The sequence below is a fragment of the Diabrotica undecimpunctata genome, chromosome 9 (assembly GCF_040954645.1).
Source record: "Diabrotica undecimpunctata isolate CICGRU chromosome 9, icDiaUnde3, whole genome shotgun sequence".
NCBI classification, from domain to species: Eukaryota; Metazoa; Arthropoda; class Insecta; order Coleoptera; family Chrysomelidae; genus Diabrotica; species Diabrotica undecimpunctata.
Window position 1 is genome coordinate 54,959,553 of NC_092811.1, and position 21,074 is coordinate 54,980,626.

At 32.3% G+C, this 21,074-nt stretch overlaps 3 protein-coding genes and 1 long non-coding RNA gene across 4 annotated transcripts; 2 read left to right on the forward strand and 2 right to left on the reverse strand.

The window, feature by feature from the left end:
* Nucleotides 1-905: 905 nt before the first annotated feature.
* On the forward strand, nt 906-1,723 carry LOC140449568 (uncharacterized). The gene is made up of 2 exons (XR_011951832.1): nt 906-1,389; nt 1,446-1,723. It is a non-coding gene; the product is annotated as an uncharacterized lncRNA (long non-coding RNA).
* Nucleotides 1,724-6,784: 5,061 nt separating this feature from the next.
* LOC140450805 (uncharacterized) lies at nt 6,785-8,745 on the reverse strand. Its single transcript, XM_072544478.1, has 2 exons — nt 7,205-8,745; nt 6,785-6,809 (listed from the first exon to the last, which is right to left on the reverse strand). Exons 1-2 carry the CDS (start codon nt 8,743-8,745, stop codon nt 6,785-6,787), a joined length of 1,566 nt encoding a protein of 521 aa, XP_072400579.1.
* A 429-nt stretch (nt 8,746-9,174) lies between these two features.
* LOC140449569 (uncharacterized) lies at nt 9,175-11,047 on the forward strand. Its single transcript, XM_072542776.1, has 3 exons — nt 9,175-9,301; nt 9,542-9,954; nt 10,012-11,047. Exons 1-2 carry the CDS (start codon nt 9,207-9,209, stop codon nt 9,945-9,947), a joined length of 501 nt encoding a protein of 166 aa, XP_072398877.1. The 5' UTR covers nt 9,175-9,206; the 3' UTR covers nt 9,948-9,954; nt 10,012-11,047.
* Nucleotides 11,048-12,836: 1,789 nt separating this feature from the next.
* LOC140450806 (uncharacterized) lies at nt 12,837-14,054 on the reverse strand. The gene has a single exon (XM_072544479.1). The coding sequence runs from the start codon at nt 14,052-14,054 to the stop codon at nt 12,837-12,839; it is 1,218 nt and encodes a 405-aa protein (XP_072400580.1).
* Between the last annotated feature and the right edge of the window lie 7,020 nt (nt 14,055-21,074).

Here is a 21,074-nt window from a genome sequence, read left to right on the forward strand (position 1 = left end):
CTGAACACATAATCCCACCATCTTCTAATTCAACAATTCCCAAATTATTAACCACATTGTACGATAAAAAAAATATGTTATTCATTATATATATTTGAAACAGATTGTTAACTTGGGTTTGAAAATAACGAAAATTCATCGCTGTTTGAAATTTAAACAATCCCCTTGGTTAAAAAAATATATCGATTTGAACATTGACTTGCGAAAGAAAAGCAAAAATGAATTTGAAAAAAACTTATTTAAACTTTTTATTAATGCCCCTTACGGTAAAAGTATTGAAAATGTCAGGAAACACAGAGAAATAAAAATTGTAAACAAATATAATGGAAGATATGGAGCAAATTTCTATATATCCCAACCTAATTTTCATAGTTGTACTGTTTTCGATGAAAATACTGTAATAATTGAAATGACAAAACAAAAAGTCAATTTTAATAAACCGATATATATAGGGATGTGTATTTTAGATATTTCCAAAACAATTTTATATGACTTTCATTATAATTATGTCATAAAAAAATTTAAAGATCAGGCAAAATTATTATATACAGATACAGATAGTTTAATATATCAGTTTTTTGTTGACGATATATATAAACATATTAGAGAAGACATTGACAAATTTGACACATCAGACTACAAAGAGAATAATGTATACAATATTCCATTACAGAATAAAAAAGTGTTAGGTCTGATGAAAGATGAGAACCAAGGGGAATTGATGACACACTTTATAGGATTACGTTCAAAAATGTACACTATGAAAATTTTAAGAATGAAGAAATTAAAAAGGCTAAAGGAATAAAAAAATCTGCATTAACGGAACTATCCTATGATGACTATTATGCAAGTTTATTTAATAAAGTAATCGTAGAAATTTCCCAAAATTCAATAGTGTCGAAAAAGCATGATGTTTATACAATGTCGCAAACAAAGGTGGCCCTTAGCCCGTACGATGATAAGAGAATATTAAATTATTTATCCACTGATACTCTTCCATGGGGTTACAATGATAAATAATTATTTTATAAAGTTTTGTAAATCGTTTTTTAATTAATCTACAGTCACCCAAAACTAAAAGCGAATGCTGGTAAGTTATTTACATTGAATAAATATTTTGAAATAACGCTCTTTATTTTAGTCTCAATTAAATAAATGGGAGGCAGTTTTCAAAGACGAAAAACGATTTGTAAGCTTACAATTTAAGACCGAAAAAAAAATAAAACCGCAAACTAGACCTACCATATCATGGTACAACAAAATGTATGGAACAATACCATGTTTCGAATGCAAGAAATTTTTTTGTTTTTGTACAAGATCCTTAGACGTCCACATGGACGCTGAACCTACTACATTGTATTGTTATGAAACTATGTCTGATTCATAAAGGTATACTGGTAACAAATATTCAATTATTATTGATTAATTTTTTTTCTTTATTTCAGCCTTTAATCCACCTACCGATACCAGCTTCGGGTATGGGAATTCTTATAATTAAAGAAGAAATCTTATCGGAGGAGGTGTTTAATTATAAAAGCAATTACAATGCCCAAATACCTGATGACCATCCACTGCACAGAGATGCATTAATTTGGGCAAAGTATATTGACCAGGTGACGTGGTCGTATTGGCAAGACGTAAAAACAAACCTATGGAATAATATAGCAATTTATCAGTATTATGAATTATATCATCGTTTATAAATAAACTTTTATATTTGGTACATTGTTTTTTCTTTAATTTCCTTAAATTTCAAGAGTAAAAACGACATTGGCTAGGCTAGGCTAGGCTAGGCTAGATACGACTAAGCAAGTCTGTACACAACAAGTTATTTTTTGACTCGCCACTACCAAAAAAAATTTCCAAGTCTCAATACTCATTTATTTCAATCACCCTGTACAAATTTAACTAAAAGAAGAGGAGATGAAGCGATAAGCGATGAGTTTTGCACTCGACATACAAGGTGGTCCGTTCCACTCAAAGACACCCCCTCTGGTCATTGTCGACCGATTCTTTTACTTATTCAGGACAGGTAAGACAAAGAAGAGACAAGTGAGACAGGTGTAAAAACATACAAGTAACGTAGGTGACAATTCTTCGGCTGAGAAGAAGAGATCTAGAGATAAGCGACTAGTTCTTACGACCCTCTGGTCATTGTTGATCACTTCTTCGGGAGAGAAGAAGAAGAGATCAAGCGATAAGCGACCAGTTCTTACAACCCTCTGGTCATTGTCGATCACTTCTTGTACTTCTTGTACACCCCCAAGGTCAAATCATGGCATCGATACCTTCGCATCGGAGACCCTGATGGACAGGTTACCAAAGTGCGTTTGAACCCCGCTTGCTATACTACTAGCTTTATTCCCCGTTTATGTGGTTTATTCGAAAGGTATTGTCTCAGATGGATCTTAGTACTACACATTTGCTCGTCTACGCATAAACGAGCTGTTTTCAGAATGGAATCAAATCTTTCATTTATTATATCAGCCAGTTTTCTGATACGAAAAAGCTTGTCATATCCAGGCTCACCTTTTCTAGCACGTCGACTGTCATCCTCAAAACATAAATATCTTTTGGTCAGTTCAAATTTCCGTAGCTTCATAGTGGACTGGATTGGTTGAAATGCGTTTTTCCCCAATAACTTTCCAGGTTTGGATACTTATAGATCGACATATACAGCAAAATACCGATGTAATGATACATATCCTCAAAATTTGTTGTGAAATTTGAGTTGGCAATAAAAGCAGCTCGATTTGTTTCTTCAACAATCAAAGTCATAACTTCTTCATTGAAGTAGTAATTGAAATACTGCATTGGTGATGACAGATGGGTCACATTGTCGGGCAAATTGTTGTTGCCTCTGAAGGCTATTTCATTTATATGCAATTTCATGTTTTTTTTTCTCCATCGTATATTCGAAAACTCGGTTGAATCCTTCTTTATTGCATCTAAACCTGGAAAAAGAGAAAAAAATTAGGTGTCTACATAATTTCTCTATCTGAACAACGCTTTTTAAAAAAGAAAAGTAATTTTTCAGCTTTATCAAATTTTTTAATTATATCACTACTAAGAATAGTGATTCCTCAGAATTCATTTTTCAAAATTTGGAATATGAAAAATCTACTTTTTTACTTAAATTTCAATTATTTCAAATGCCGCTGCTGGATTTAGCTTGCCGTGCTCACCAGGCCTCTGAAGACGACAGCGTAATTTTCAGTCTTAAACTGATCTATATAGGGAATGTAGTCCTTGGTAACCCTCATCGGTAGGAACACCACAGTTTCCTCTAGTTCTAGAAGAACCGATTGTCCAAATGCTGTGTTGACGATTTTACAGTGTATTATTTTAAATGGTTTGTCAACTTGCAATTGCTGTAGCTTACTAATCGGCTTTGCCTCCTTCTGGATAACAGATACTTTGTTAAGTTTGTTTAAATCCATCTGAAATAATTGCGAATATAAGTTTATTTGCTACAATGAAGATTCTATTATTAAAAATTACAAGATTTTGAAGTAAATTAAAATAAAATTGCAATAGTAAAAAGACGAAAAAAGACATTGGCATGATAAAAAGTCGAGGCTACAAAATCATAGCTATATAATAGGATACATTACATACGAGTTCTTACAGCTCGTAATACAAGATAAAACTAAAACTACCAAAAAATACCATGCTACTGTGTCTCTTGCAGGTTTGACGTAAAATTGCAACAGTAAAACATAAAAGATTATAAAACATTAAAATGGCAAACAAGCAGAAACTACAAAATCATAGTTATATAATTATATAATAGGATGTAATATAATAGGTTTCTACAGCTTGTAATAGAAGATAAACGTGGACCATGACGCAAACGAAACTCATAACTTAAGAATATACACAAGAGGCTTGAAATACAAAAAAGAACATTTAGAAGGTTTGAAATAAAAAAAGCATTTACCAGCAAATGCTATGCTATTGTGTAGATTTCAGGTCTTTAACCCATGAAGGACGAAGTTTTCGAAAATCTTTATTTTACATAAATAATACAAATAACTCTTATGAATGGACAAAACTTACTTAGAAAAAGACAAAAATAATTATTAAATATATTAAAACCTAAAAATATTGCCTGTTGCCAAATGGCAACGCTAGGTTCCTATGGCTACATTAACCGAATGAAATAAAAGTAAAAAATATTCTATGAAATTGAGAGATAATCGGCAAAAAACTTTCTATAGCTGTGTATGAAATTTAACATTACACTTTGTGCACAAACCTACTTCACATTTGGCGCATCTTGTTCTCATGATCGACCTGCATTCTTCACCTGCACACCTAATTTTCTTTTTATTTGGTACTGGTTCCAGTAAATGCCCAACTCTATCGTATTTAATATCATCAGATACTCTGTGAAAGGAACGACTTGAGAGTGAACTAGACGGTCGGCCACCTTGTTTTGCAGGCACTCCGTATTTGGTCAGATAGGCTTGCACAATTTCACGCCTAAACTCTAACTGTGTCAACTTGTTGCCGGATTTTTTATGTAGCACCCACGCATTTTGTATAGTCGCATCTAGCATCCAGGTAATCAAGCTCCAGTACCATTTTTTTGCCCTCATTCCTATTCTAAAGCGGTTTATATTTTCGTCCATTAGGTCGGTGCCCCCCATTGCATTATTATATTTACCAATCAGGCATGGACTTTGAACCTGGATGATTTTCTTTTCAGCTTGTGAATATCTTTTCAAGAGCGATTGTGGTTCCACCCCAGTAGATAAGCAAGCGGGGTCCTGAATCACTTTGGTAACCTGTCCATCAGGGTCTCCGATGCGAAGGTATCGATGCCATGATTTGACCTTGGGGGTGTACAAGAAGTACAAGAAGTGATCGACAATGACCAGAGGGTTGTAAGAACTGGTCGCTTATCGCTTGATCTCTTCTTCTTCTCTCCCGAAGAAGTGATCTCTAGACTAGTCGCTTATCTCTAGATCTCTTCTTCTCAGCCGAAGAACTGTCACCTACGTTACCTGTATGTTTTTACACCTGTCTCACTTGTCTCTTCTTTGTCTTACCTGTCCTGAAGAAGTAAAAGAATCGGTCGACAATGACCAGAGGGGGTGTCTTTGAGTGGAACGGACCACCTTGTATGTCGAGTGCAAAACTCATCGCTTATCGCTTCATCTCCTCTTCTTTTCGTTAAATTTGTACAGGGTGATCGAAAAAATAAATTTGTATTGAGACTTGGAAATATTTTAGGTGTTCTTGCATCAAAAATTTTTTTTTGTGTACGATGCTTAGATATATCTGTATAGCATGCCTAGCCTAGCCTGCCTAGTCTTATCTTTACTTTTGAAACTTGTAGGAAAAGGAAAAATAACTATGTATCACATAAATGCTTTATTGTGTATATATATTTTAATGATATATGTGGGTAAATAAAGATGTAAATAAAACAATATTGGATTGATACTATAAATTTTATTTGTTTTGAAACAAGTTATTTATCTGATTAAAAATATACACTCTACTGTTATAATGTATATTTTTCTTAACCTGTCGATAATAGTCCCTCGTCACAGAATCCATGTAACTCGCTGTCACCAAGTTATCATGATGTGAAGAATGACCCCGTAATATTTGGGAATCGTACCGGTCCTTGTACCTGACCACTTCATTGGATACGATTCCATCCCTGATCTTCTGGAGGGATTCGCGGTTCTTTGGAATTACATGGTCTAAAGGCTGAAATCAAAACATAAAAATAATTAATTAAGAAATATTTGTTTTACAAATACTACTACCTTTGTGTGTTATGATTTAGGCATGGTTTCGAAACAATACAAGTCAGGTAATATGGCTCCATGCATCTCTAAAGAAGTTTGACAAAAACAAAAGAATTTTTTACAGTTTTCACACCATAACGTTCCATACATTTTGATGATAGAAGTAGTAGGTTGGGTGTATGGTATTATTTTTCTTCTTGTATTAGATTGTAATTTTATAAATCTTTTTTGGTCGGTAAAAACTTTTTCCCATGACAATTTACTTTTCTAAAGAAAAAAAAACAGCTTTAATTACCGATATATTTTTTAAGTTATATGTGAAATAACTTACCACACCATAGAGGACCCATTTTAATTTGTAGATTAATCGGTTAAAGAAAACCTGATGTACAAAAATAGAAAGATAATTTAAAAAACAAACTTTTATTTATTACCAAAATAATAAATAAAGAATAAGGAACTTTTTTATTATCAAACGTATTTAAGAATTATTTATCATTGAAACCCCATGGTAAAGTGTCAGTGCTTAAAAAATTAACCATTCTTTTATCATCATATGGACTAAGTGCAACTTTTCTTTGAGTTATTGTATAGACGTCATGTTTTTTGGAGACAATAGAATTTTGGGAAACCTCTACAATTGTTTTTTTAAATAAACTTTTATAATAATCTTCATAAGTTAGTTCCTTTAAAGCTGATTTCTTAATTCCTTTTGCTTTTTTAATTTCCTGATCCTGACTTAAAGTTTTTATCGTGTACATTTTTGAGCGCAATCCTATAAAATGTGTCATAATTTGACCTTTGTTTTCATCTTTCATCAAGCCCAATACTTTTTTATTCCTTAAGGGAATGTTATAGACATTATTTTCAGTGTACTCTGATGTGTCAAACTTATGAATATCCTCTTTAATATGAGCATATATATCATCAACATAAAACTGATATATTAAACTATCTGTGTCAGTGTATAATAACTTGGCTTTATCTTGAAATTTTTTTTAATATAATTATAATGGAAGTCATACAAAATTGTTTTCGAAATATCTAAAATACACATCCCAATGTAAATAGGTTTGTTAAAATTAATTTTCTGTTTTTGCATTTCAATTATTACCATATTTTCATCAAATATGGTACAACTATGAAAATTCGGTTGGGAAATGTAATAGTTAGCACCGTATTTACCACCCAGTTTGTTTACAATTTTTATATCCTTATATTTACGTACATTCTCTATACTTTTGCCATACGGAGCGTTTATAAAAAGTTTGAATAAATTTTTTTCAAATTCATTTTTGCTCTCCTTTCTCAATTCAATGTTTAAGTCAATATATTTCTTTAACCAAGGTGATTGTTTAAATTTTAGGCATCGATGAATCTTAGCAAGCTTCAGTCCCAAGCTAATAACTTGTTTTAAATACATATAATGAATAACATACTTCTTTTTATCATACAATGTCGTTAAGAGTTTTTTAATGGTAGAATTAGAAGTTGGTGGAGTTATGTGTTCTGGACACAATGGCAAATCTTTGTGTGAATTAAAAAGTTCTTTTGGATACTCAAGGTCCACTTCCAGCACGTATCCGTATTCACTATCATTGGGACAATTTAATATATTGTAATTGTAAATATCATTTAAGGGTATCCATTCAAATCCTCCATAAGGAAGGAAATAACTCATAGCTGAACCATATAGATTGTTCACATCAAAGTACATTGTATAAGAGGTCTCTTTACCAGGATTATATTTATCACCCATGTACTTATTGTTCGCTGTTGCATATCTGTTACTACATTGTGACACTCCTCCTCGTTTTGCTTTTTCAAAGAACAAAACCATTTCGATATCTGTTAAAAGCTCTAATTCTACATTTGTTACTTTTAACATGGCATCAAATGCTAACCCTGGTAAAGTAAAATAATGCAGACTATCTAAACCGTATGTTTTTAAACACATCAGTCTAAAGTTTTCAAAAATATCACTTAAAAGTAATACGTCAGTTTTTAAATATAATTCCGCGTACTCTTGCAAGTTTTTTATCTCAAACGTGTTCCAAACAGTGCATGCGTGTTGATAATCCTCATGAGTTATTCCTTCATTATTAATTTTACTAAAGAAACTATCAATAGGTGGCAAGCAAGTATCTTGCAACTTTTCCCAATTATCGAGGTATTCATATGGGAAAACACCTTTTCGTTTAACTAAATTAAATTTAAAATCATCTTCAAAGTACCTTCTCGTTATTTGTTTTTGATCATCATTTAGATTACAGGAAAGTTTATCTAATGAATCAGACATTAATCGAAACGAATCTATAAACCTAAAATTAATATTTGTATTTTGAATGTATTTGGTAAATGATATATACCTCTCTTTGTTTAGAGGAAGTAGTGATATATTACCTTTAACGTTATTATTAAGGCTTTTAATTAAAAAATGCGCGTCATAGCCAGAGAGATTATGAAATGCAATCGGAATTGTATGTGTATTTTGATAATTAGCATTACAAGATCTATGAGCAGCTCCTCGAAATTTTCCTGTAATATGACAATGATCTCTAACTTTATCCAATGGATCGACTATAGGTTTAGTGCAAATATGACAAACAAAACTCAAATTAAAATCATGTCTTTCTTTATCAGTTAATGGACCTAACTTGTTGAATTTTTGCAATAAATTTTCTCTAGTTATTCTCTTTGCTATCTTTTCAAGTTCTCTTACAAACCACACAAGACAGTCGTGACCAGTAAATGATTTATAGTATGATAAGGAATCATTATAAGAAGATTTAAAATAATAAGCTATACTAAAAGCTTCATGCTTTTGAGACAAATGAGTTTTTATATTAGGATCATTGTCATTGTCAATGCATTTTATAAGAATACTTTCTAGATCAGCATAAATAACAAAAGGAACAAGTTCTTTATGTTTAAAATTTTTAAATTTCATAATATTATTCTTTTCTGTTGGTAAAACCATCTTAACTGAATTTGAATTAATACAGTCCTCTAAATGATTTTGTAAATGTACATCATTACTATTGACGTATTTCTGTAACTTGTTATTCAACGTGATTATATTTTAGGATCAAAAAGTTTAAATTTATCAATAATTCTGCAAACTAGTTGTTATTAAACGTGATTGTATTTTTAGAGGTCAGAAAGATCAAATCTGATGCAGATAAGTTGTTATTCAATGTGCTGCATTTTTATGGGTCAAAAGATCAAATCTGACGCAAATAAGATGTTCAACGTGACTGCATTTTTATGGGTCAAAAAGGTTAACTCTGATGTAAATAAGTTATTTGCAATGTTTTAAAATTACAAAGTCAGTTTAATATTAAATTGTTTTTTTTCTCTCAGTTTCTTGTTGTAAATACAGACAGTCGTTTAAGACTAATCCAATTGTAAGTAGCAAGCAGTGAACAAACAACATCAAGAATGGAAACAGTACCCTGTCAGTTGGTAATTTTAACTGAAGATCCGGTTCATTTTCCTATTGAAACGGCTTTCCTTATTATAAAGGAATTGTTTGTGTAAGTATTAAGTTTATTATTTATACACTTTCCTTGTTTATTTCACCATATTTGCATTTGATTTTATTGTTTATCTAAAATAATTTTATACATAATTTTATTATGTTTTGTTTTACCTCTTGATATTTTATTAATTTATCTCATTTCTTTTTTCTATATTCTATCTATGTATTTTTTATTCTAATGATCGTATTTTAATAACATTTTTATTTATGATTGTTTAATTTCGTTAAATTTTAGATATGGTGTCAAAGAGGTGTCTCTTAAGGGAAGTAAAATATTTGTGAGTCTCAGCTATACACCCAATAGCAAAAGTCTTAAAAAGAAATTTGGGAATCTTCCGGTTCGGTATATGAGGACCAAAGTAAAGACAGAGCAAGAATTCCAAATTTTAGAGAATGTCGTAAAAAGATACAGATTTAACTTGTTGGACGATGAATTGGAAGAGTTTGAGCGACATCAACAAGTCCAAAAGCAACTTGGGTTGAAGAGACCACTATACATACAAGAGGCACCGGATGAGGCTCTTGCCTCAACATCAAGCAAGAAGCAAAGAACGGTTCCTCCAAGTACAATAGTACATATAGAAGAAGAATGTGATGAGAATGATCTGAATATAGATCATTTTCTAAGTCAAAGGACATAATAAACAAGTAAGTGCTTTCTGCTTCCCACTAGAAAAAAGGTAACTAGTATATATTTTATTTCAGATATGTGTTGGTATTGGAATGAAGATTGAGCGAGAGGAAAATATTTTTGTATGTATATCTGTGTATATATTTTTATAGATTATAATAAAATACTTTTTAATAATATCTCTTTATTTATTTATTACTTACAACTTTTATTCTAATAAAAAATATTGATCAATTTTTTTTCTATATCGACCATTCTTTATTTCACTGTCTTTAAAAATTGATAAGAATCCATAATTCTCTTTCCAGCATATCGAACATATTTTTTTTAAATCTTCAAAAGTCATATCTGTTCCGACGTGGTCATTGTAAATGTGTTTTAGGTTTAAATCGTCTTGTTTGAATACAATTAAAATATTTGCATTGTCTCTTATAAGGTGTTTAGGTATTTTTGCATAACTCTGACTCAAATAAAATGGATCCACCTGAGAATGTCGAGACATGCTAAAGTATTCTCGAATAACATCTTGGTTGTCACAAGCAACATCATCAAAGATAAAAATTGAATTGGGCTTCGCTTCAGATGGGTGCATTATATCCGTACTTCCACTGTAAGTATAATATCCTATTCCTTTAATTGGTTCTAGCAAAGTTTCTAAATATTTGTACTTTGGTTGCATTAATGATTTTGAGTAAATATACACATTTTCAAATTTTAATCCATTAGCATGTTCCAATAGACTTATCATCACATTGGTCTTACCACAATTTGAAGGGCCAACTATAAGACATCGAATAGTTGAAGGGAACAAAACTCCATGCTTTTTAAACTTATTCTCAATTGGTTCCAATAAATTATTCTCCACATCAAGCGTAGTCTTTTGTTTTACAAGCTTCATGTCTGGTATCAATTTAAAAATAAATGTCTTGTGTGTATCTATTAATAAAAGACTATTTTTAATTTTTATTTTTTTATTGTCAACACTTTCTACAATATTTATACCAATAATGAATATTAAATACATTGTTTAGAGCACATTGTAAATTTTCATTGTTATGTTGAAAACATGGATGTGATTTAAAAATATGATTCATAGTCTCATCGGAAAGTATATTAGGTTCATCTTCTACACAATCAATGCGATTTTCCATGAATTTTTCCAAATATTTTCTTGTTTCATGATTTCTTACCAATATTGTTTCGTCTAATACGTTGTCGTGTAAAAATTTTGAAATTTCTTCATATTTTAGATGAGTATCACAAAAATGCCAAGATTGCCAACTTAAACCATGGTTTTGAACACATTGTTGTTCGATACATTTTATATATGACTTATTTATCATTGCTTCTGTTACTGGTAAAACAACCATTCTGTGGATAATGTTTTCAGTAGTAGGATCTAAAATAGCAATTTCCCTACAAAGAAATACATCTTCCCCAGGAAAAGAGAAACCTTGGATATCCACAATGAACATGTTTTCACTCTCTCGATATTCTCTAACAACAAACAAAATCTTGCAAGTGGAACGTCTTTTACATATTTTTCTATCCCCTCTTTATTATATTGCGTCACTTTTATCTATCCATGAGTTGTGAGAACTATCAAAACCTAACCACTTGACAAAAATTTTATTTTTCTTTCTCTTTAATACCTTTTCAACTAAATAACTGTCTTTATGTTTAACTTTTTGTAACTGGTCCTTATAAAATCCCCCAAGAATTTCTTCACCTTTATAGTCTTTTAAATAATATGTAATAGGGTTTCCCAGTTTTATTTTATAAACAGTGAAAATTTCATTAGACCAATTTGGATTGTATTTTTTGTCAAAAACTCCTCGATGTTTTGAAATGCGTACATGATCACCAATATGAAATTTTTGACTTTCCAAATCAACCGTTTTAATGTGATTGTATACAGTGTTTAACAATAGTTTTTCATGCTTCTTCTTAACATCCACTGGTTTCATTCCTATTGTTCTGTGAACTTTATTGTTGTATTCAATAACAACTTGTTGTAAATTATCAATCCATTTGTAGGTACCGTTGAAACTAAACTGTTTCCAAATCATTGATTTAATCGTGCGAATAACTCGCTCAGCAATCGCAGCCTTTTTTTCACTGTATACATTGTAATGATTAATATTATATTTTTTCATCAATTTTTTCATATGTGGATTAAAAAATTCAGTTCCCATATCTGTTTGAAGATTATTTGGTTTTTGCTGTTTAAACACATACTCCATACATTTGGCTACTTCAACACCTGATTTATTTTTTAGTGGTAAAGTGTCCTTGTTTTAATTGTCTTAATTTACTTTGGATGTTTCTCCGTTTAGTTATAAGTTGTCTTTTCAAATCTTTATTCATCGTAAAATGTAGGTATTCGCTTAACTTCTGAACAGCTCTGGATCAGGTCCCGAACAGGTCCTGATCAGCTTTGAACAGGTCTTGAACAGGTCCTGATCAGCTTTGAACAGGTCTTGAACAGGTCTCGAACAGGTCTTGAACAGGTCTTGAACAGGTCTCGAACAGCTCTCGAACAGGTCTCGAACAGGTCTTGAACAGCTTTGAACAGGTCTTGAACAGGTCTTGAACAGCTTTGAACAGGTCTTGAACAGGTCCTGATCAGCTTTGAACAGCTCTCGAACAGGTCTCGAACAGGTCTTGAACAGCTTTGAACAGGTCTTGAACAGGTCTTGAACAGGTCTTGAACAGGTCTCGAACAGATCTTGAACAGCTTTCAGATTTGGTACTAGTCTAGCCCCCAATTAGACACTTATGTCAACAAGGTTATGAAAATATTTATTGTGTACAGGTTGTTAAATAAGAGTAGACTTTTTTTTTAACTTTTTATTTATACTTAAAAACCCAAAGATTTGCTTCATTAGATAAACTACAGTTAAAACATTTGAACTACATTGGTTAGAGGATTATAATTAACAATACGGTCATGTATAATTATACAATAAGCAGTTGTGTTAGCTGGTATATTCTTATTAGTTTCTATTTCTATTCTCATATCGACACTTCCTGATTTAATTGATTCATTTTGTCTGCTGCAATCAATAACAAATATCGGAGCAACAGCACAGAATTGTAACATAGTAAGGCATGGATCTCCTATGGATTTGTAATAGTACGACGGTTGAAATTGTGCATACATTTCATATGCAAGGGCATAATGTCTTTTACTAAAGTTCAAGTTCAAATTGTCATACGGGTACATTTCAGAATTTAGAAATAGCTTTAAGTTTGTAAGATTACAGTGATCAAAATAGCTGTTCTCTTCTTTTATTGCATTCTTTTTGGCAGTTTGTAATGCAAACAAAACAAATCGTGGTCTCTCCAATAGACTGGTAGTTTTTACATTCCAGTTAAATTTCATTGTCTGAGGCAGTAGAGGAATTTCATGATATTCCCAGCTTCTATATGCAAGCTCCAAACTGGACCCATTTTCAATAAATTTATATAAACGTAACTTTTCTGAATCGGACACTTGAATATGAGGCATTTTCCATATTAATTTAAATATTTCCACTTTTGGTTTCAGTTCAGTTTCTACTGTAGACATTACTGCATTTAAATCAGTTGAACTTCTTATCAATACGAGTTCTTGGCGTATGTTAATAAGAATTTTTGTAAAATCTTCAAAAAATCCAAGTACAAGTTTGAGTGGAATACAAACATTAAAATTTCCTGCTTTATCAGCAACTGTTGGTGTGTCATTAATACTCCAACCTATACAGTTGTATCGATTAGATTCAGTTTGTGTGAACGAAGCATAGTTTTTCATTGTCGTTGTTATACCTAAATTTCTCACTCTATCTATTACACAGCCTCCAATTTCATATCGTATTTCATCAAATAAATGCATCAAACCATTATTAATAAAGCGCAAAGTATTGCTTTCTTTCCCATCATTCGTTAAACGTCCTTCAATATACAGATAACTCTCAGAAGGTAGGGTGTATATATCTTGAGTCTGAATTGGTATTCTTATTTCATCACAATGATTAAAAGTTGCATTGGCATAGGGTAAATGACTGTGCATTTCTCGACTCACAACTGAATTGTCAACCAATACACGATCTCCAATATTTAAAATGTTAAAACTCATATTCACTCTTCTTACAAGTACACCTCAAGAAAATCCCTAGTATTCTAGTATTAATAAAAAACTTTATTCTACACCAAGTATTTCTTTTCTTTTTCCCTGTCACTGTCGTAGTTGTGTTTTATTTTAAATTCTAGTGAGGTTAAAAAGACTTTGTTTTCTGTTGTCAACGGTTTGAGAGTCTGCTTGTCACTAATGTTTTTATCAACACTCTTAATATTATATACACTGTCCACACCTGGATTAAATTTGCTACAGTTGTAAATTAAAACCATTATTTATACTTTTTTTAAATGTAGTCTTAACGTAATAACTTCTCGTGTGCAATTAACAAGATTACCGTCCTGGTCAACTATTTTAATGAAAATTTCATCAATATATCTATTTGTGACAGGTAAATAAATTACCTTTTTTGGAATTTCCACAATTTTGTAACCCGGTAAGACATTTGGATAAAACATGTGGATTATATGACCTTGGTTTTCATTGACGTATGAATTAGTGATTAGATTACATTCCACACAAATAGAATTAACCTTTGTGATATGCACAGGATTCTCAGCTACATGAGTCTTTAAAGGTGAGAGCCGTTTTGGTGTAAATCCCAATAAGGGAGCAATGGTATTTGGTTTTTCAAAATGGATGACTTTGTTGCTTTTTATTTCACATTTGAGTGTATTGTTATTAATTCTCAATATCAAACTTGTAGGTTGATCTATATTATGATTTTTTCTAGGCACACCTTTACCAATTGTATTATTTTTTTCTTGACTCTTTTCTTTATTAATTTCTGTATCATCTTTATCTGGTGTTTGATCTACTTTTAATTCTAATTCAGTTATTTTTTCAGTTAAATAATTTGAAAGATCTTCGACTTCATAAGAACCATGTGGAATCGTTATATCGTAACCATCTATATAAAACTTGTTGTTTGTTTGGTCTACATTTGGAATTGTATTGTATGACATGAAATCTATTAAACCTAGTACATACTGTTCATTTTCGTTTAAAATAATTGGTGGGTAAATTTTTGTTGATAACACCGATTCTCTTCCAGATAACACAAAAGTGTACGACATGTTCAAACGATAATCATAGAGTAAATAAAAGAATATTCTTTTAAAAAGGGTATTTATTTAAAAAATCTAAACACAATTGTCCACAATTTACAGTGTTATAAGTTTGATAAATTTTATGATTATAAACAATTTGAGAATAACCATTTGAATTAAAGTATGATATAGCTTCCAACGGTGGTCTCAGATTACCAAAACTATCAAAATATACGACTTTGGATTTATTCTTCTTGTAAGCTGTCCAATGAGTTCCAGGACCGTCTTTATTGTCTAAATTAATAATTCCACTCTCATGTTGCCAATTTTTTTTCGGAAACCCATTTCTCATCATTACACCTCTAAAATGTGGGATTTTCATTAATTTTGCATATTTTTGTAACTCTACATTTGTCAAAGCATGTTTTGGAATTTTTATTTGATCCATTTTCTTATTCATAAAAAAATACCCATTCCACTTTTATATGGTTTCAAGTATAAACCTTTTCCAATTGCCAGTGCTTCCATTTTACGATTATGACGTTGTTTTTCGAGTAAATCTTCTTTAGCTGCTTTTGCGTCGTTAATAGTTTTCACGATAGCTGATGTACCCCCAGCAATAGTGCCCAATGCGCTCAACCCAGCAAATATCGGTATTAGAGGTAATATACCCCCAGTTTTTGGAACTTGGATTACTCGACCACGTGGTTTTTTAATGTTTTTGTAGGATTTCACAATTCGTAATGCTTGTTGAATAGCTTCCCTTAACGTTCTTGGTTTGCTTTCCAATAGTTTCTTTCTAATGTCTCGAATTACTCTCAATAAACTAAATGACTTTTGCTTTGAAATTTTTCTTTTAGAAGATGAGGAGGAGGATGTGACCTTTCTTTTAGTGCTGTTTCTTGTCTTTTTCTTATTACCAACCATCTTGACTGTTTCCAACCAACTACCCATAATACACACAACAACAAGTCTTTATTAAAAAAAAAAACGACAATAGAAAATAGAGCATATATTAATTATTATTAATTACATAAAAAAAATTTAAAATTACTGTCTTCGAACGTGGTTGATTCCTTCGATTGGAAATGGTAGCGGTCTCCTTCTTAGTGGGTAATCAGCATCCCTATGGGGTTCGAAATGGTTAAGCCTCCCTAGTTGTTGTTCTTGAACACCCTCATCTCTTTGCCGATACCTACTAAATTCTCTCGTGAAGAGTCTTGTCCTGGCATTGTCTCTTTGCTTACCATGGAATTCAACCACACAACTCTTAACTCCCATTTCACTGTTTTACTTTTTCGCTGTTGAACTGTTAACACACCGCTTATTACCAACTCAGACTGAATTAGTATCACTGACTAACTGATAATTAACCGAATTTAAATAGTAAGAATAAAAAAATATATATTAACGTAATTGACTGACCTATTTGATCTTTATTGCAATGCAGAAAATAGTACAAAACATGTTTATCATTAAAACGTTTATTATTCCAAAATTAATTTATCATTATCTAAATAAAATGTGCTTATCTGCATATAATGTATTTTGGTGACCTATTTGACCTAAAAATGCATTGACGTCAGCGTAATCGTTAAATATGTTTATTGTATGTATAATGTGTTTTCGATGAAGAAATAAAAATTTAATCACGTTGCATAGCGTGTTGTAGATTTGCGCCAATGTATTTTTTTTTAAATGTAGTAAAAATACTTCGTAACCAATTTTATTTATATTACAAATCACATAAAATTATTTTTTATATTTATACATTATATCTTATTTTTTTAATTGCTTGGTCATCCATAGTATCGTTATCGTCGTCACGTTTTCTTTTTTGAGTATTGTTCAATATTTCGTTTACATCATTTTTTGGCTTTTTAGCACCCATAATATTTTCATCACTTATTTTCCGTTTTTCCGTTTTTCTTGTGTCTCCTCTGTTTATAGAGTCAACAGCGAACTCATTTGAAATGTCTACATCCATATCATCTCTAATTTCTTTTGCTCTTTTATGATTTAAAAGCTTTTGTTGTATTTTTTGTTTATTTCTGTGCTGGATATTTTGTTTGCGTTTACTTGATTTGGAAATAGTTAATCCTTGGAGTAATAAAGTACAATGGTCTATATTTTCAGTTAGTTTTTCTAAATTATTTTTAGCTTTGTTCAATTCTTTATTACAACTTTTTGTTACAGCTTTATATTTAGTAGAACCTAGACCCATACCTAATTTCACTTTTGCTTTCATTGCACCAGCTATACCAAGTGCTGCCAATTTTTCGGAAAATGCTGTATTTTTCGATCGAAACTGTTCAAGAGCTTTTTCACCTAGAATCTTATCAGCCTTATGTCGTTCGGATAGATCTTTATTTTGAGAATATGCAATATCATGTTCACGACACGCCTCGTCTAATCCATTTATTCCCCTATCTCCTCGTGCTAGTCGTTTCTGTAATTTGGTGCCGGGTCCACAAAACCTATAACCTCCAGGGATGTGCATTTCGAAAGGTAATTTATTAATGACAGCGTTTAACATATTGGTAGCGTACTCGTAGACGATTTACAAATTAATACATAGTTATTCTAAATATAAGTCTTTATATATTTTTTCTCTTCTTCAGACAACTGACCTCACATTTCACCAAACATACTACTTGGTATATTTTTAGCACCAGATCTGGATCTCAAATATTCTATGTAGTCACAGTTTATACAATTCCTATTAGATATTTCAGTCTCCCCACCACACTTTGGACATTTATACTTTACTGGTACAGGCATACTTATTTTTGGATAAATAGATGACTTGGGTTATTTTTGTCACCACCAAATTGTCTAAATATACTTTTTAAGTAACAATTTACACAAAGTGTATTTGGAATCTCAGTTTCACCACCACACTTTGTACATTTATATGTCACAGGTACAGGCATATTCAAAGGGCAAAATAAAAATGAGCTTTATGTTATATTTACAGCTATTTTATTATTCTAATTTTTTATCATGCGATTACATTATTTTTTATTGTTGCGGTCTCTGTCTCTTTACATACATTCTACTAGGTATATTTTTAGCACCACTCTCTTCCTTGTACACCTCTTCCAATTCACAATTTATACACAGGTCATTTCGTTCTTCAGTGTCACCCCCACACTTTGGACATTTATGTTTCACAGGAACAGGCATATTTATTGTTCTCACTCACAATTTATTTGTTGTTGTCGTTGATTCTCTGAAAAATGGGATAAACTCTTTCTACAAAGGCACAATCGGGACTAAATTTTTTGTGATCTTCGATTATATTGTCATTTGATTCCCATTTGTAAATCTCTACGCCACACTTGAAACACTTTACTATATCTTCCACTTGGAGAAAGTAAAATCCACAAGCAGCTAACTCTATTTCAGATTTATTCCCCTTCCAATTGTTAAAAGTTGAGAGCCTTGAATAAAACTCGTCTAGCATGTACACCTCAAGACACATCTTGATTACTGACAAAATTTTGCTGGATACATTTATTTAAAATAAATAACTTGTTTCAAAACAAATAAAATTTATAGTATCAATCCAATATTGTTTTATTTACATCTACCCACATATATCATTAAAATATATATATATATATATATATACACAATAAAGCATTTATGTGATACATAGTTATTTTTCCTTTTCCTACAAGTTTCAAAAGTAAAGATAAGACTAGGCAGGCTAGGCTAGGCAGGCTATACAGATATATCTAAGCATCGTACACAAAAAAAAATTTTGACGCAACAACACCTAAAATATTTCCAAGTCTCAATACAAAATTTATTTTTTCGATCACCCTGTACAAATTTAACGAAAAGAAGAGGAGATGAAGCGATAAGCGATGAGTTTTGCACTCGACATACAAGGTGGTCCGTTCCACTCAAAGACACCCCCTCTGGTCATTGTCGACCGATTCTTTTACTTCTTCAGGACAGGTAAGACAAAGAAGAGACAAGTGTAAAAACATACAGGTAACGTAGGTGACAATTCTTCGGCTGAGAAGAAGAGATCTAGAGATAAGCGACTAGTTCTTACGACCCTCTGGTCATTGTTGATCACTTCTTCGGGAGAGAAGAAGAAGAGATCAAGCGATAAGCGACCAGTTCTTACAACCCTCTGGTCATTGTCGATCACTTCTTGTACTTCTTGTACACCCCCAAGGTCAAATCATGGCATCGATACCTTCGCATCGGAGACCCTGATGGACAGGTTACCAAAGTGATTCAGGACCCCGCTTCCTTACCTACTTATAGGCAACATACAATACGTAAGCAGTATCTGATTCATACGGTTTCCGCAGCGAATGCCGAAAAAGGGTACGCGTATTTAGCCGGTTCCCGTTATACGGGCACGAAATTATTGTACGTGTATATCCGGTTCCCGCAGTGAAAAGGTTAAGGATCGGAACTGGAAGTCTTAATACTGTATAAGTGGGGGAGGGTGAGGATCAGGAAGTTCTTATCCTGTATATGTAGATTGGGGTGAGGATCAGGAAGTTCTTATCCTGTATATGTAGATGAGGGTGAGGGTCACGACCGGAAGTCTTAATTTTGTATATGTAGATGGGGGTGAGGATCAGGAAGTTCTTATCCTGTATATGTAGATGGGGGTGAGGATCAGGACCGGAAGTCCTGATCCTTACCCTCATCTACTTATAACTACTTAAAAAAATTTTCTTTCGTTAATGGGACTTTAGAATGTCCCACTACGATTGTTAAGTTATGTACATACAGCTGTCTGCTGTAGTACGCTGCTTGATCCGGTACTTTAGACAGCGGAAGGTTTTTTTGCAAGTCAAATGATAAAGTCAATAAATAAGGCTTAGATTCCTTCAATAATGCAAAAAAGGCTTTCGCTCTAAACTTGTCAATTCTTTTAGCGGCCATGAAGGATTGCTTCACCGATGGTGTCGTTTCCTTTGAGATTTTTTCAGTGAGTGAAATACATATCGAACACATGTCCGTCTGTGGCGCCTTAAATGAAATTTTGAATTTTCTATTAAAAATCATTCGAAAATATCCTTTTTTAACTGTCTCTCTGGTTTGGCTTGAGCGTTGTAAATTTTCCACAGTTTATTAATGCTCAGATCACCTGATGCATACTTGCGCTCACTTCGACCCCTACAGTAATGAGACTCCACGCATTTTATACTTTTAATAAATTCGACCACGCTCCTCAGTTTCTCTTTATATAAATGCGTTCGTTTGTCTCCTCCCCTTTTCTCACATGCAAGATTACTTTCCTCTCTAAAATTGTTCATTGTAGTTCGGAGTCGGCCCCTTGTGATCCCCAAGGCATTAGTGAAAGTCTTTTGGCAAACGGGTAACTTGCCATCTGGACCTTTTATGAAACACTTGCATGTATTTGCCTTATTACGATTTACTCCAGTTTTTGGGCGACGTCTGCGAAGAGGGTTTAAATCTAGGAATTGCAGTATAAAGGTGTCTTGTTTAACTTTCTCTTCATTTTTATGAAAAGCTTTATAAAATGCCATCACATCCGCAATATTGAGTTTTGTGCACTGGTAGGCTCTCCCGTCATGCTTGCATGTTGGCATTTTAGGCGCCTTCGTTTCCCCATACCTACAAATAAATTAAACTCACATTCTGTTCTAAATATCTGGTAATTAACAATGAAAATTATACATGTTCCCTGCGAAGCATGTTGCACTCACGACAGACGACATTTTTTCTTCTATATAGATTTAAAAATATACTAACCTTAGCCGTTTTCTCACATGTCTCGCCCATTTCTCTGGTTGTGCGATTCTTTTTCTGCACTTTGTAGGCGTTAATACTTCTGGTGTTGTCTCCATTTATTATTAAAATTCAAAAACTTTAGAAAATAATGTTCGTTTTCTCAGCTTTGACACTAGTATGATCGCCATCTTAAAAATCACCGACCACGTGATACAATCCAGCGCTCTGATTCGTGCAGAGG

What these genes read in the sequence shown, in the direction of transcription:
- LOC140450805 (XM_072544478.1), bottom strand. Translation starts at nt 8,745, where the DNA reads ATGGTTTTACCAACAGAAAAGAATAATATTATGAAATTTAAAAATTTT. An exon ending in ACATTGTATGATAAAAAGAA is followed by an intron (nt 6,810 to 7,204) that starts GTATGTTATTCA and finishes TGTGTATTTTAG; the next exon opens with ATATTTCGAAAACAATTTTG.
- LOC140449569 (XM_072542776.1), top strand. Translation starts at nt 9,207, where the DNA reads ATGGAAACAGTACCCTGTCAGTTGGTAATTTTAACTGAAGATCCGGTT. An exon ending in ATTATAAAGGAATTGTTTGT is followed by an intron (nt 9,302 to 9,541) that starts GTAAGTATTAAG and finishes GTTAAATTTTAG; the next exon opens with ATATGGTGTCAAAGAGGTGT.
- LOC140450806 (XM_072544479.1), bottom strand. Translation starts at nt 14,054, where the DNA reads ATGAGTTTTAACATTTTAAATATTGGAGATCGTGTATTGGTTGACAAT.